Source organism: Neofelis nebulosa, chromosome 15, assembly GCF_028018385.1.
Source record: "Neofelis nebulosa isolate mNeoNeb1 chromosome 15, mNeoNeb1.pri, whole genome shotgun sequence".
In the NCBI taxonomy this organism is placed as follows: Eukaryota; Metazoa; Chordata; class Mammalia; order Carnivora; family Felidae; genus Neofelis; species Neofelis nebulosa.
Window position 1 is genome coordinate 64,354,756 of NC_080796.1, and position 13,120 is coordinate 64,367,875.

Consider the following 13,120-nt stretch of genomic DNA (forward strand, 5'->3'; position numbering starts at 1 on the left):
TGGAGCTTAACTTGTAAGGGGATTTAATTTTGAGCTTCAGACTCTCTGGTAATTATATATATATATATATATATATATATATAAACCATACATATATATATAAATATATATATATATATTTAAAGGTTTATTTATTTTTTAGAGAGAGAGAGAGGGAGCATGCGCGCAAGTGAGTGGGGGAGGGTCAGAGAGAGAGGGAGAAACAGAATCTGAAACGGGCTCCAGGCTCTGAGCTGTCAGCACAGAGCCCGACACAGGGCTTGAACCCACAAGCTGTGAGATCATGACCTAAGCTTAAGTCGGACACTTAATGGACTGAGCCACCCAGGCACCCTGTAATTTAATATTTTGAGAGAAGTTCAAATGCAGAACATCTTATTGTTGGTATTTTATTTTTGGGGTGCCTTCATGATGTCATTGGATTAAACTGCATCATTTCTAATAGGTTACGTTGGTCGAGGAGGCTGAAGATAAACTGAGATGGAAAATAGAAGAGAATCTATATTTTCTGTCTTGACTACAGAAAGACCTGGAAGAACACAATGTCCTGTATTGACCCATCTCAGAATCTTATGGGGCAAAAACCCACACTGCTTGCCCAGGAAGATCTATGATGGAGCTGTGGCTGGTGTTAGGGGTGCTGAAGGGTACTGTCCCACTTCTGGATGGCCAGAGGCATTGTGGGTAGACACGGTGGGTCCAAAGAACAAAAAATGGAAGAATTTCAGGGCAGAGGTGGCAACTTCCCTGTAATAAACTGCTTCAGTATTACAATCACACTTACCCTTAATGTACCCCAAGGAAAGGATGTTAATTAGTCTTGGCCTCTCTCTGCCTCCTCACATCCTCCTACTCAGGAGAGATCTGATTGGGGAACCTGGGAGCCGCAGTTGAGCTCTGCCCCCTGCCCCCCTTCCACCTTGCTTCTTGGGCTCTGCTCATCTTCAAGGTGCGGGGTCCCGGGTGTCTTTGGGCCAGGTGGTGAGCTTGGCAGAAAAGCCCTGCCCTTATTGGAAGAAACCCTGCAGCTTTGTCTGGTGCTGCCTGAGGCTGGATGGATGAATTCAACCCCGGGATCCAGTGGGAGAAACTCCATTGCCTCTATAATTCTGAAGCACGTCCTTGCCAAGCGAACTTTTATCAGTAATAAAACAGACACTGTGATCTAAAACGAGAGGATTTTTAGAAATCTAACCCATGGCCACCTTCTCGTCATGCCTTCGTGTGTGTAGCATGTCATGAAGTCTGCAGAGCCCTGTCACCCGTACACGCTGTTTGAACTTCTGACGATCCAGGAAGGTCGGATGGATGTGAAAGCTTTCCGTGAGCTCCTTCGGTATTGTAACCGCACTTTCCCTACCCACATCAGTCGTGTCTGTAAGGTTTGAAGACGTTAAGGGACTAGCCTATGTTGTAGGCGAGTACAATTAGATTACTAGAATTAGATTATTAGGTTGATAGAAGTCGATGATTAGCTACGGTTACTCACGCCTTCTGGCTTCTGGAAGTGTCCTGCTAAAGAATCAGTTGGCAAGAATTATTTCAAAGAGTGGTAGTATCTTCAACTGGAAACTGGTTTAATCCTATAATCAATCTCGTTTTGAAGCGTTTGCTTATGACTTAATGAAGGGACCTTTAAGATCAGTGTATGTAAGTCGCAGCATGTGTGTGACTCACGTGGGAACCCTGGGTCAAGTGAATATTCCTGTATCTGACATGTAGGTGTCCTGATGTGGGTCTGCAGCGGGACTTAGGAAGTCCCATTTTTATAAAAACCCAACTGTCCTCAACTCTTACCTGATTTTCTGTAGACCAAGTTCTTACAATCCTCACCCTACTTTAGTGCTGATGTTCTCCTTAATGGTGGCTAAAGAAACACTAGAGTAACAGATCCCAGCTTTCTTTGAAAAATGGAACTCATGGGGCGCCTGGGTGGCGCAGTCGGTTAAGCGTCCGACTTCAGCCAGGTCACGATCTCGCGGTCCGTGAGTTCGAGCCCCGCGTCAGGCTCTGGGCTGATGGCTCAGAGCCTGGAGCCTGTTTCCGATTCTGTGTCTCCCTCTCTCTCTGCCCCTCCCCCGTTCATGCTCTGTCTCTCTCTGTCCCAAAAATAAATAAATAAATAAATAAAAACCAAAAACGTTGAAAAATGGAACTCACTAAATACGTATAGTGCAACATGGACGCACACAGTTTGGATGATGGGTTTATACTCATCCAAACACACAGAGGCGCCTCCAGCCCTCAGGGGGCCAGAGTCCCCCTTCTGGAGGCAGTGGAGGACCATCTGTGCCCTGACAGAGAGTAGAGCTCTGAAGCCACCAAACCTATGACCCAAGCCTCCGAGCAATTGAGTTCACTACCATGTCATTAACTACTCCTGAATTAATTTGCCAGGAAGGGGCAATGCTTGGGGTTTAAGAGTTGTTTACAAGTTGGGCAACAAATGCCATGTGCACGTGTGTGGGGGGGAAGAAATGAGAAAGTATGCTCTGTAAGAATATTTGCTTCTTTTTTAAATCAATTAATGCCTTTCAATGAATCAACACATAAGAAGGAGGACCAAAATGCTAATAACATAAAGAGTAGGGGAGCCGGTGGTATGGGTTTAAAAAATGTTTAAAGACAAGGTAAGGATGGGGCGCCTGGGTGGCTCAATCAGTTAAGCGTCCGACTTCAGCTCAGGTCGTGATCTCACGGTTTGTGAGCCCGAGCCCTGTGTCGGGCTCTGTGTTGACAGCTCAGAGCCTGGAGCCTGCTTGGGGTTCTGTGTCTCCCTCTCTCTCTGCCCCTTCCCCCCTCAAAAAAAAAATAAACGTTAAAAAAAAAAAAGACAAGGTAAAGATTAGTAATGGATGGGTAATTGCTACATTCTCGAAGGGCGCAGGGAGACGCTGTGTGCCTACTGGTTTTTCTCTTTCTACCTCCCAGCCAAGCTTCGGAGGAAACCCTTTCCATGCGAACTGGAAAAGATGAATTTCAAGCTTCATTGAGAGCTCTAAAACCTTAAATCCTTCTTGAAAATAACCTGCCTCTCAGGAATTTTTGGTCCCCTCAAATTATAAAGCTTTTCCTTGGGCTGTGGAATGGCTGCATTATTAACTGTGATTACTTAAGTCTCTGAATAGAAGGATGTAATAAATCTGAAAGTATTTGTTCTGGTTTGTGACTAAGCAAAACTGTATAATATTAAATCAGATGTTGTTATAAACATATGAAATGGCACATTTTTTTCCAACTTGGGGCATTGTGGTACAAAGCTTCTGAGAACCTAAAAAAAAAAAAAAGGAATGTTTTTACATTCTTGGGTACTGAGACTGGTTTCTGCTGGGTTTTCTTCCTTCTGAGCATGAATGCCAAATACGAGTCCTTCTGTTTAGATCTCTGTGTTTTCCCAGTGAGTTAGCGAGGTTGAGTCGAGGTGTTCTTCCTTCTTTGCAAGCTCTTCTCTGGGGCGGAACCGGTGACCCAGATCGTGTGTGTGTGATTGTGTGTGAGTCTGTTTGTGTGTCCATGTGTGCCTGTCGGGTGGAGAAATGAATGCAGCCGAGTACCCTGGAATGTTCGGGTTGGAAGGGCTCTTAGGCACGAGCTAGATCACCAGCCTCCTCATTACCCAGGACATGTTTTCAAACTTAGGTTCAAACGTGTGTGGGAGAGAAAGCCATACGAATCTGGGGGTGGGGAGGAATTTCGAAATCCAAGGCCAGGTTTCTAGGTTAGGCTCGGTGGCCTCTAGCTTTGTTAGGGAACAAAGCTACGCATGTGACTTCGGCTCAGGTCATGATCTCACGGTCCGTGAGTTCGAGCCCCGTGTCGGGTTCCGTGCTGTCAGCACAGAGTCGTCTTCGGACCCTCTGTCTCCCTCTCTCTCTGCCCCTCCCCTGCTCGTGTTCTCTCTCTGTCTCTCTCCCTCTCTCTCAAAAATAAACATTTAAAAAAGTTTTTCAGTTATTACAGTTTTTCTTGTGTTGGCACCTATGGGTAATTTTTCTATTATTTTTCACAATTAGGATAATACATTTACATTAAAAATAGAACTATAGCCTCAGAATACTTGTGTACTTAATAATCACCTTTTACAAAGATGATTTAGGATATTAATAGCGTTCTACAAATTGTTTAGAGCTGCACTGTCCAGACAGTAGCCATTAGGAGCTATTGACATGTGGCTGGTCCAAACTGAGATACGTTGTACATGTAACGTACATACAGGATTTCAAAGACTTCGTAAAAATGAAGGAGTATAAGGTATCTCAGCAATCGTTCTTAAAACGATTACATGTTGAAATGATAACAATTTGGATAAATTGGATTAAGTAAATTATTGGAATTCATTCCATCTGTTTCTTTTTTTCTTTTTTTAAATTTTAAAAAATTTATTTGTTTTATAAAATAAAATATTTTCTAATGTTTGTTTATTTTTGAGAGAGACCGAGTGCGAGTGGGGGAGGGGCAGAGAGAGAATCACAGAATCCGGAGCAGGCCTCAGGCTCCGAGCTGTCAGCACAGAGACCGATGTGGGTCTCGAGCTCACAAACCTCGGGATTGTGACCTGAGCCACAGTCGGATGTTTAACTGAATGAACCATCCAGATGCCCCTAATTTTTTTTTGATGTTTACTTATTTTTGAGAGAGAGAGAGAGAGAGAGAGAGAGACAGAGCATGAGTGGGAGAGGGGCAGAGAGAGAGATACACACACAGAATCCAAAGCAGGCTCTAGGCTCTGAGCTGTCAGCACAGAGCCTGATGCGGGGCTTGAACTCACAGACTGCGAGATCATGACCTGAGCCGAAGTCGGACGCCTTACCGACTGAGCCACCCCGGCGCCCCTCATCTGTTTCTTTTTAATGTGGCTACTAGAAAATCTATTTATTTACTTATTTATTTATCCTTAAGTAATCTCTACGCCCAACTTGGGGCGTGAACTTACAGCCCTGAGATCGAGAGTTGAATGCTCTACCGAGGGAGCCAGCCAAGCGCCCTGCTACTAGGAAATTTAAAATGACATATGTAGATGTTGCACGGAGGAGAGAAGGTCAGCATCCCCTTTGACAAGGATAGAAGAGGGGGCCTGTGAGGCACACACATAGTTACAACACACTGCCACCTACTTGATGGCATCTAAACGTGGTTTTGAGAAAAGGAGAGTGACCCCTGAGTGGGTACCAGGTATCCTTTTGGGGTAACAAACATGTTCTGAATAAACAGTGGTGTTGGTTCCATAACAGCGTGAATGTCCTAAGTGTCACTAATGATACATTTTATGCTCGGTGTATTTCACCAACATAAAAAATCGCATATGTGTCTCCCGTTACACTTCTGTTTTCAACGTTTGTTTCAAGCGGAGAGGTGGGGGTGTGGCTTTGCTGAAAACAGCGTCTCTAGAAATAGAGAAAAAGGTGGAGAGAGGCAAGGACGGGCTGACGTCTGGTGGGAGAGGTTGGAACGCTTTTCTTCCGGGGCCCCTATCTCCTCATACTGGCTTCCTCTTATCTCACTCCATGTCCCTCCCCACTTGGCCTTCCGCCCGCTGCGTGGGGGTTTCTCCCTGAGATGACTCTTTCCCTAAAATTCCTCGCAGTTTATGTGGCGTTAAGGAGTTAGGGATCTTGATGGTTGGAAATAGAAGACAGCACCCAGCTCGGGCTCAGCGCCCGCCTCCCAGATATTGCTGATGAAGAGAAAAAATAAAATCTTTTCTGTGCACCTCTGGGATCCAGCTTCTTCAGAGGGAATCCCATGAGGCGAACTGACGTGTGGTGTTGGAAGCCGGGACAGTGGTTGAGGGGGGTGGGGGCTCGGGGTCGGGAGGAGGTGGGTGGTGGTGAGGTTGGGGCCTAATAAAGGGCTGTGGGACATACTCTGTTATGGGTCTGGTCGCCGATGATCTCAGTGTCTCCATCTTGTGAAACACTGTGGGGCTTGGGGCTGGGGTACTTTTCCGAACGCCCCGAATGCACATCCATAAAAGGTTAAAAAGCCACCAACACATCACCCTGTGAGGTGCACGCTCTTTTGAGTGGAAAGCTGACAGCTCTGGAGAGGGTGAATGCACGTTTCGTGAGCATGGCCGCCAGGGACCTGGCTTGACAAAGGCTGTCGGCAGAGGCCCAGACGAGGGGGCCTTTGGAGGTCCTTCCCCGGTCTAGAGACCTGTGAGTGACCTCAGAAAATTCACCTTGGTACTTTATCTCCTGTCTCTCCATCTGGGGGCATCCACGCCCTCAGAGACCAGGGCGGAGGGGTGTCAAGGGTGAGGTGTCGCTGACCAAGAGGCGGGCTGAGCTGTTGGTGTAGGTGAGACCGCTGAGGACGGTCGTGTTCGGAGGGACAGCCCCGGGGTGAGCGGGGCCCTGGCTGCGGTTATCACCCACGGAAATCCTGTGTGGTGGTACATCCTGCCCTCAGCCAAGTCTGGAGAAGAGATGCCGGGGAGCAGGGGGGCTGGGAGTTCTAATGGGGGAGCTCGTTAGCCAGATAGTGGCTGGGGAGAGGCACCGGGGACGTGGGTTGGAGGAGAATAAGCGGAAGTGGGGAAGGAAAAATAAATAAATGAGATAAGCAGCTTCATCTGCTTTCTCCCTTATTACTCTTTTAGTCTGTGCTGGGGACTGCAGTCCCCCCCCTCCCGCTGCCCCCCCCCCCATCTCCTCTCCTGGAGAAAACAGCCTGGAGACTGATTTTGCAAACCAGGCCCGGGTCCTCCCTCCTTGCCCTGCACCCACCCTGCCGCAGTGAACTTTCGGGGTGGATGGGCTTCCCAGAGCCACCCCCCTCCCCGGGGCAGGGGCTTCACAAACTCGGACCCCGGCCCCCCACCTCTGAAGTGCAAAGAACACAAGGCCATACGCGCAGGGGGACCCCCTCCCCACTCTCCCCCGCACCAGGGACACCAAATGCTGGGGTCACCACGAGGTAGCCAGGTCAAGAGAGCTTAGTAACAAGGTCGTCGGCCTGTGGGGAGGTTTCCCTTGCGTTGGAGCACAGCCGGGAGCGGTCAGACTGGCCCCCTGCTGAAGCGCTCACGTCCAGGGGTCCACCTGCCTGCTGGAACAGAAGGCTCCAGGTCCCAACATCATCATCGTCCGCTTTCCTTGGAAGAAACTCTGGCCTTCATGTGACAGGCAAGAGGGAACGGGCAAGTGGCCGGGAGAGCAGCCCGACCACACTCCAGCTCTGGTTCCACTGAATGTGTGACCAGGGCTTTGCTGACCTCTGTGCAGACATCCATAGTAGAGGCATGATGTCGAGGGGAGGAACAGAGAGAGAAGGAGACGCGGAAGCTGAAGCAGGCTCCAGGCTCCGAGCTGTCAGCACAGAGCCTGACGTAGGGCTCGAACTCGTGGGCCGTGAGATCACGACCCGAGCTGAAGTCGACGCTTGACCAACTGAGCCACCCAGGTGCCCCGAGACTCACTTCTTCTACAGCAACTGATGCCTTTAGAAGTTTTTCTACGTTGCTTATTTGGACCCAGGCCAATGGACTCCCCCTCTTCTATACCTGCCTCCTCAAGCACATGCCTTGGTTTGGAGATGAGATGTGCCAGGGAACATTTGAGAGGGGAAGGGAGGCCAGGGGCAGCCATTTTGAACACCCGTTTACTGCTTTGCTGCCCTCTGAGTGTTGTCCATAAGACTGTGAGGTCTTAGAGGTAAGGATGAGATCTTGAAGCCATTCACTAGATACTTATGGAGAACCTACTATGGGTGAGGCACCATTAGTCATGAGCAAGACAGACACAGGCATTGCAGTCATTAATGGAGCTGGTGGTGCAGTAAGGGAGCCTGGCATTAACCAACGAATGACACAGGTAATTAATTGCAAGTGTGATGAGTGCTCTGAAGGGGGAAATGCAGGGTGCCAAGGGGGTGTTTTAGTTGAGTCCTGAAGAATAATGGCCTCAGCCCAGGGAAGGGTGTGGCGGAGGTTAGGGTCAGACGTCGGGAAAAGCATTCCCAGCAAACAGTCCATATGTCCACATTCCTCCATGAGAAGGGCGTAACGCCATAGTCTGCCTCTCCCCATCCGACCCCCAGCCTCTCATCTCGACACCTCTGGAAGTCTGCGAATGTAGTCTCTTGACTGGACACAGAGAGGCTGTGCTTAATTATGAAACCATCCCAATTTGTCCACTTTCCTATTATCCACGTAAAACTTGCCTGTTCCACGGGGCACCTGGGTGGCTCGGTCGGTTGAGCATCTGATTTTGGCTCAGGTCATGATCTCGCAGTCCGTGAGTTCCAGCCCCACATCGGGCTCTGGGCTGACGGCTCGGAGCCTGGAGCCTGCTTCGGATTCTGTGTCTCCCTCTCTCTCCGCCCCTCTCCTGCTTGTGCACGCTCTCTCTCTCTCTCTCTCTGTCTCTCAAAAGTAAGTAATAAACGTTAAAAAAAAACAACAACACTAAACTTGCCTGTTCCTTTTTGTTGTCCTCTCTCAACCCCTTACATAAGTGACCAAAAGAGAAACCCGAAGAAAACACACACTCCCGGAGTTTATTATAGTTATTATGACCCAGACAGACTTGAAGACTAGAATTTAATGGAGTTTTTTCTCACATTCCCTGGGGATTTGAAGGGCTTCCCCTGCCCCCCTCCCTTCCCCCCTCCCCCCGCCACTGGCCATTGAAGTGGATGATAAAAACACATTCCTTTCTTAAAAGAAAAGAAAAGACCTTCTGAATTCAGAGTTGATTATCCTAAAAGCAGAGCACTTGTTCCATATTTTCGTCTCTGTGAACCTATCTCTTCCCTCTCCTCCCCTTTTGATGTATTTCTCTGGTGGGGTAATAAGCAAAAGAGAGAAGTTGCGTTTTAGTCTCGGCTCTTAACCTTGCCGTGTGACCCTGGCTAACCCACTTTTCCTGTCTCAGCCTCAGTTTCTTCAAAGGCAAAACGTGAGGACGGATCACAGGCCTCCGGTTTCTTTGGAGCGCTAACACTCCTCGTCTCTCCTGGGAGAACCTCAACAGAGAAGCAATTCAACCAGCAGCTCCCAGCCCCATCCTGAGAAGTCAGCATCGACTGAAAATCTCCTTTCTCAGGAGGGAAACTGGAGGCGAGGCCTTCCTTGTCCTCAAAGGTCACTTAGGCGGAGCCAATGTAAGTGTTAGCAAAGGGTGAGCTGCCCTCTCTCCAGCTTGCCTTGTCCCCACATGCACCTGTCTGCACTTCTACGGGCCTTTGGGACTCCAGAAATCTTTCCTTAGTTCCCCCAGCTATACCTACTGTTCCCCACATGCATTTCCACCATTGTGACCGTCCAGAGCAAGACTGAAACACCTCCAGGATCCTCGTCGGTGACACAAATGACAGAAGACGTCTGGGTGAGGCGCGCCAAGTCCACCCGGTATGACAGGTAGGGACGCAATCACCTCTGGGCCTGCGCTCCATTGAAAGGGATCTAAGTTCCACGTAGCTCGGACCAGGGGGCATCATTCTGGAATAAGCACGCACTGTTTGCCAGAGAGTCCGCTGGTCTTTCAAGAGAATCGATATGTATATCTTTTTTAATTTTATTTTTTATTTTTTAAAATTCACATCCAAATTCGTTAGCATATCATGCAACAATGATTTCAGGAGTAGATTCCTTAATGCCTCGTATGCATTTAGCCCCTCCCCCCCTCCCACAACCCCTCCCGCAGCCCTTAGTTGGTTCTCCATATTTATGAGTAAGAGAATGGATATTTTTAAGTCAAATGTGGCTCAGTTTCTAAAAATCACGACGTGGGCCAAAGACAAAAGTCCGTGGATCAGATTTAACCTGTGGCTGCTGGTTTTGCTACCTGTGTGTGTAGACACAGCATTCGGTCCTTTATACATTCTACCTGGTGTTTGCAAAACCTGTAATGCTTCTCTGTGTACTCATTCGTTTAATAAGTAGTTGCCACCGACCGTGAGCTGGTCCTGTGGAGGACGCCGGGGAGAGTAGGTGACTAAAATGCAACTCACTGGAAGTTTGGGACAGCAGTGCCAGCTGGAGCTGGGCCCGAGCTGGCCCACCGATTATTGCCTATCATTCAGGGCTGTGAGCAAGGGAGGGTCTTGTGTTCTACTCCGTCTCTCTCAGCCACCACTTTAGAAACACTTCGGTCCTGGGGCGCCCGGGAGGCTCAGTCGGTTAAGCGTCTGACTTCGACTCCGGTCACGATCTCGCGGTCTGTGTGTTCGAGCCCCGCACGGGCTCTGCGCTCTCATTGCAGAGCCCTACTTCAGATCTTCCGTCTTCCTCTCTCTCTCTGCCCCTCCCTCGCTCTCTCGCTCTCTCAAAAAATAAATAAATAAGCATTAAAAAAAAAGAAGAAAGAAACATTTGGGTCCAAAAACAAACAAACAACCAAACCAAATGCAAGGACGGCCTGGGTGGATCAGTCGGTTAAGAGTCTGAGTCTTGATTTCAGCTCAGGTCAGGATCTCACGGTTTGCGAGTTCCAGCCCCATGTCAGGCTCTGAGCGGGCAGTGCAGAACCTGCTTGGGATTCTCTCTCCCTCTCACTCTGCCTCTCCTTTCCCTCCCCCCCCCCCCACTGCTCTCAAAATAAATATAAATACACTGTAAAACCAAACCAAAACAAATTAACAACAACAACAAAAAGGCAAATGTGAATTGTCTCGAATTAGGCTACTTTATTTCTACCTTTTACCCATCACCCTCATTGCCTTCCCCCAAATGTGAAGAAGCAAAACCATGGAAACAAATAAGAAAAAAAATTTTATCTCTGAAAACCAAGGTCAGCCATTCATTCAGGATGAGAAACCTAATTCCATTTAACAGGTAAGAGCCTTATTTCTTATTTTTAAAAAGGTGTTTTATTTATTTATTTTGAGAGAGAGAGAGAGAGAGAGAGAGAGAGGGAGAGAGAGAGAGGGAATCCCAAGCAGGCTTTCTGCTCTCAGCGTAGAGCCTGATGCAGGGCTCAATCTCACCAACTGTGAGCTCATGGCCTGAGCCAAGATCAAGAGTCTGGATGCTCAACCAACCAAGCCACCCAGGCACCCCGAACAGATGGGAGCTTTAAAAGGTAGATTTTAGGGGCACCTGGATGGCTCAGTTGGTGAAGCATCCAACTTTGGCACAGGTCAGGATCTCGTGATTCGTGGGTTAGAGCCCCATGTAGGGCTCTGTGCGAAGGGTGCTTTGGATCCCCTTTCCTCCTGTCTTTCTGCCCCTCCCTCACTCACACGCTCTTTCTCCCTCAAAAATAAATAAACATTTAAAATAAAATAAAGGGCAGATTTTAACAATCATTATTGGTAGAAAAACCATCGGTGAGGAATCGGATCACCCGGCTTCCAGTCCACCTCTGCCACTGTGAGATCTTAAGCGAATGACTGACTCCATCGAGGCCTCAGTCTCCCCCCACCCCTGTAAAATGAGGTCTTTCTGACTTTCACCATCTGAGTGAGTCCTGGCAACCTGGTGGAAGGAAAACCTAAAGAAGGTATGTGGCCAAACCTACACCTGCCTCCTTCTGCAAGAGTGGCCAGAGCTCTGCTCTGCACAGAACAGAACGAGGGAAGGTGCAGTGGAAATCTCATGCCCTCCCCTCTTCCTCAAGAACGGAGAGACTGATTAAGGCATATTGAAGTGCAACATAAAACGCAGACCGGGGGCGCCTGGGTGACTCAGTTGGCTGAGCATCTGATTCTTGATTGCGGCTCAGGTCACGGTCCCAGGGTCAAGCCCTGAGTCGGGCTCTGAGCTGAGCGTGGAGCCTGCTTAGGATTCTCTCTCTTCCTCTGTCCCTCTCCCCCACTCTCTTTAAAATGAAATTAAAAAAAAAAAATAAAAGAACAAACAGACCACACCAGAGTCCAGATGAAGCTCTTAATAGCACTTTGATACTTGGTATATTTGTTGTTTTTTTTTTTAATTTTATGTTTATTTATTTTGACGGACAGGAAGGGAGAGACAAAGTGCAAGCAGGGGAGGGGCAGAGAGAGAAGGAGACACAGGATCCGAAGCAGGCTCCAGGCTCCGAGCTGTCAGCACAGAGCACGATGTGGGTCTTGAACTCACAAACTGTGAGATCGTGACCTGAGCTGAAGTCAGACGCTTAATTGACGGAGCCACCCGGGCGCCCCTTGGCATATTTATTTGGATTTTATTAGTTTTTTTCAGGCTGAAGCTCTGCACCTCTCCATTCATCGAGGAGCATTCTCTAACTGGGGCTTTGGGGATATCCATCAAGAAAAAGAGAGCAGGGGAGCAACGGGAAGTTTGGATGAAGAACTGGGAAACGCTTCCTTGGGGGAAGGGGAAATCTGGTGCCATCAATAATGCCGAGTCTATAAAATCATTTTCCTCTGGGGTTAAGAGCTTGCCGCATGTACTATATTTATCAGTCAGTGAATCTCATCAACTGCCTTGTTGAGAATTTCCACTTCCTATAGCTGACTATGTTTGGCCCATGACCTGTCATATTTCTCCTACGGCTACCATGTTGAATTGCAACTATGAGAACTCATTTACCAAAAACAAAGCACAAATCCCCAACCAAACAAAATGTGGTAAATAACAAGTTTCTTAAACATCTGAAAAGGGTTAAGTGTTAAGAAAGTTGCTAATGAGGCTTTCACACCTTTTAAAGAAATCTCTCACCATCAGGGGTTTTCTAAAGAAGTGGAAATTAAACACATTGAGAGCTTCTGGCTCCACGAAAGATGGTCACCTAGCACAGGGTGCTGGCTTCCTCCCAGAGCCCAGTCTTGGAGAAGTGAGAGGGAGTTGATGGATCCTGGAGCTTAAGAGAAGAGTCTAGGGATCATGGTGAGGGTGGGATACAGGAATGCAGAGTGGAAGGGGGCAAGGACAGGACATGGCGATTACCTCTAGGCGTCAACTTGACTGGGCCATGGGGTGCCCAGACATTTGGTCAAATGCTGTTCTGTGTCTGGATGAGACTAATATCTGAATCTGTAGATGACTAGGGAAGATTACCCTCCCCATTGTGGATGAATCAAAGACTTGAATGAAACAAAAAAGTCTGAGTTAGAGGACATCCCTTCTGCCTTACTGCTGAGTGGGGACATCAGTGTTTTCTGGCCTTCAGACTTGAACTGAAATGTAGTTCTTCTCAGGTCTTGAGCCTGCCCACTTTTGGACTGAAGCTTACAT

The 13,120-nt window shown here is 48.2% G+C and overlaps 1 protein-coding gene and 1 non-coding gene across 3 annotated transcripts in view; both read left to right on the top strand.

The window, feature by feature from the left end:
* The window catches only part of MTARC1 (mitochondrial amidoxime reducing component 1), a 39,814-nt gene extending 29,558 nt beyond the window's left edge, over positions 1-10,256 (top strand). The window contains exon 7 of one of the 2 annotated variants that reach the window (XM_058700015.1): positions 8,877-10,256. In XM_058700015.1, the coding sequence (XP_058555998.1) occupies positions 8,877-8,904 (28 nt within the window). In that variant the 3' untranslated portion in view covers positions 8,905-10,256. Of the gene's footprint in view, positions 1-445; positions 1,915-8,876 lie in introns of those variants that run through there. The other variant, XM_058700014.1, reaches the window with a different exon arrangement.
* Positions 5,018-5,138, top strand: LOC131496680 (U6atac minor spliceosomal RNA). Its single transcript, XR_009254616.1, has one exon. It is a non-coding gene; the product is annotated as a U6atac minor spliceosomal RNA (small nuclear RNA).
* Positions 10,257-13,120: the final 2,864 nt, after the last annotated feature.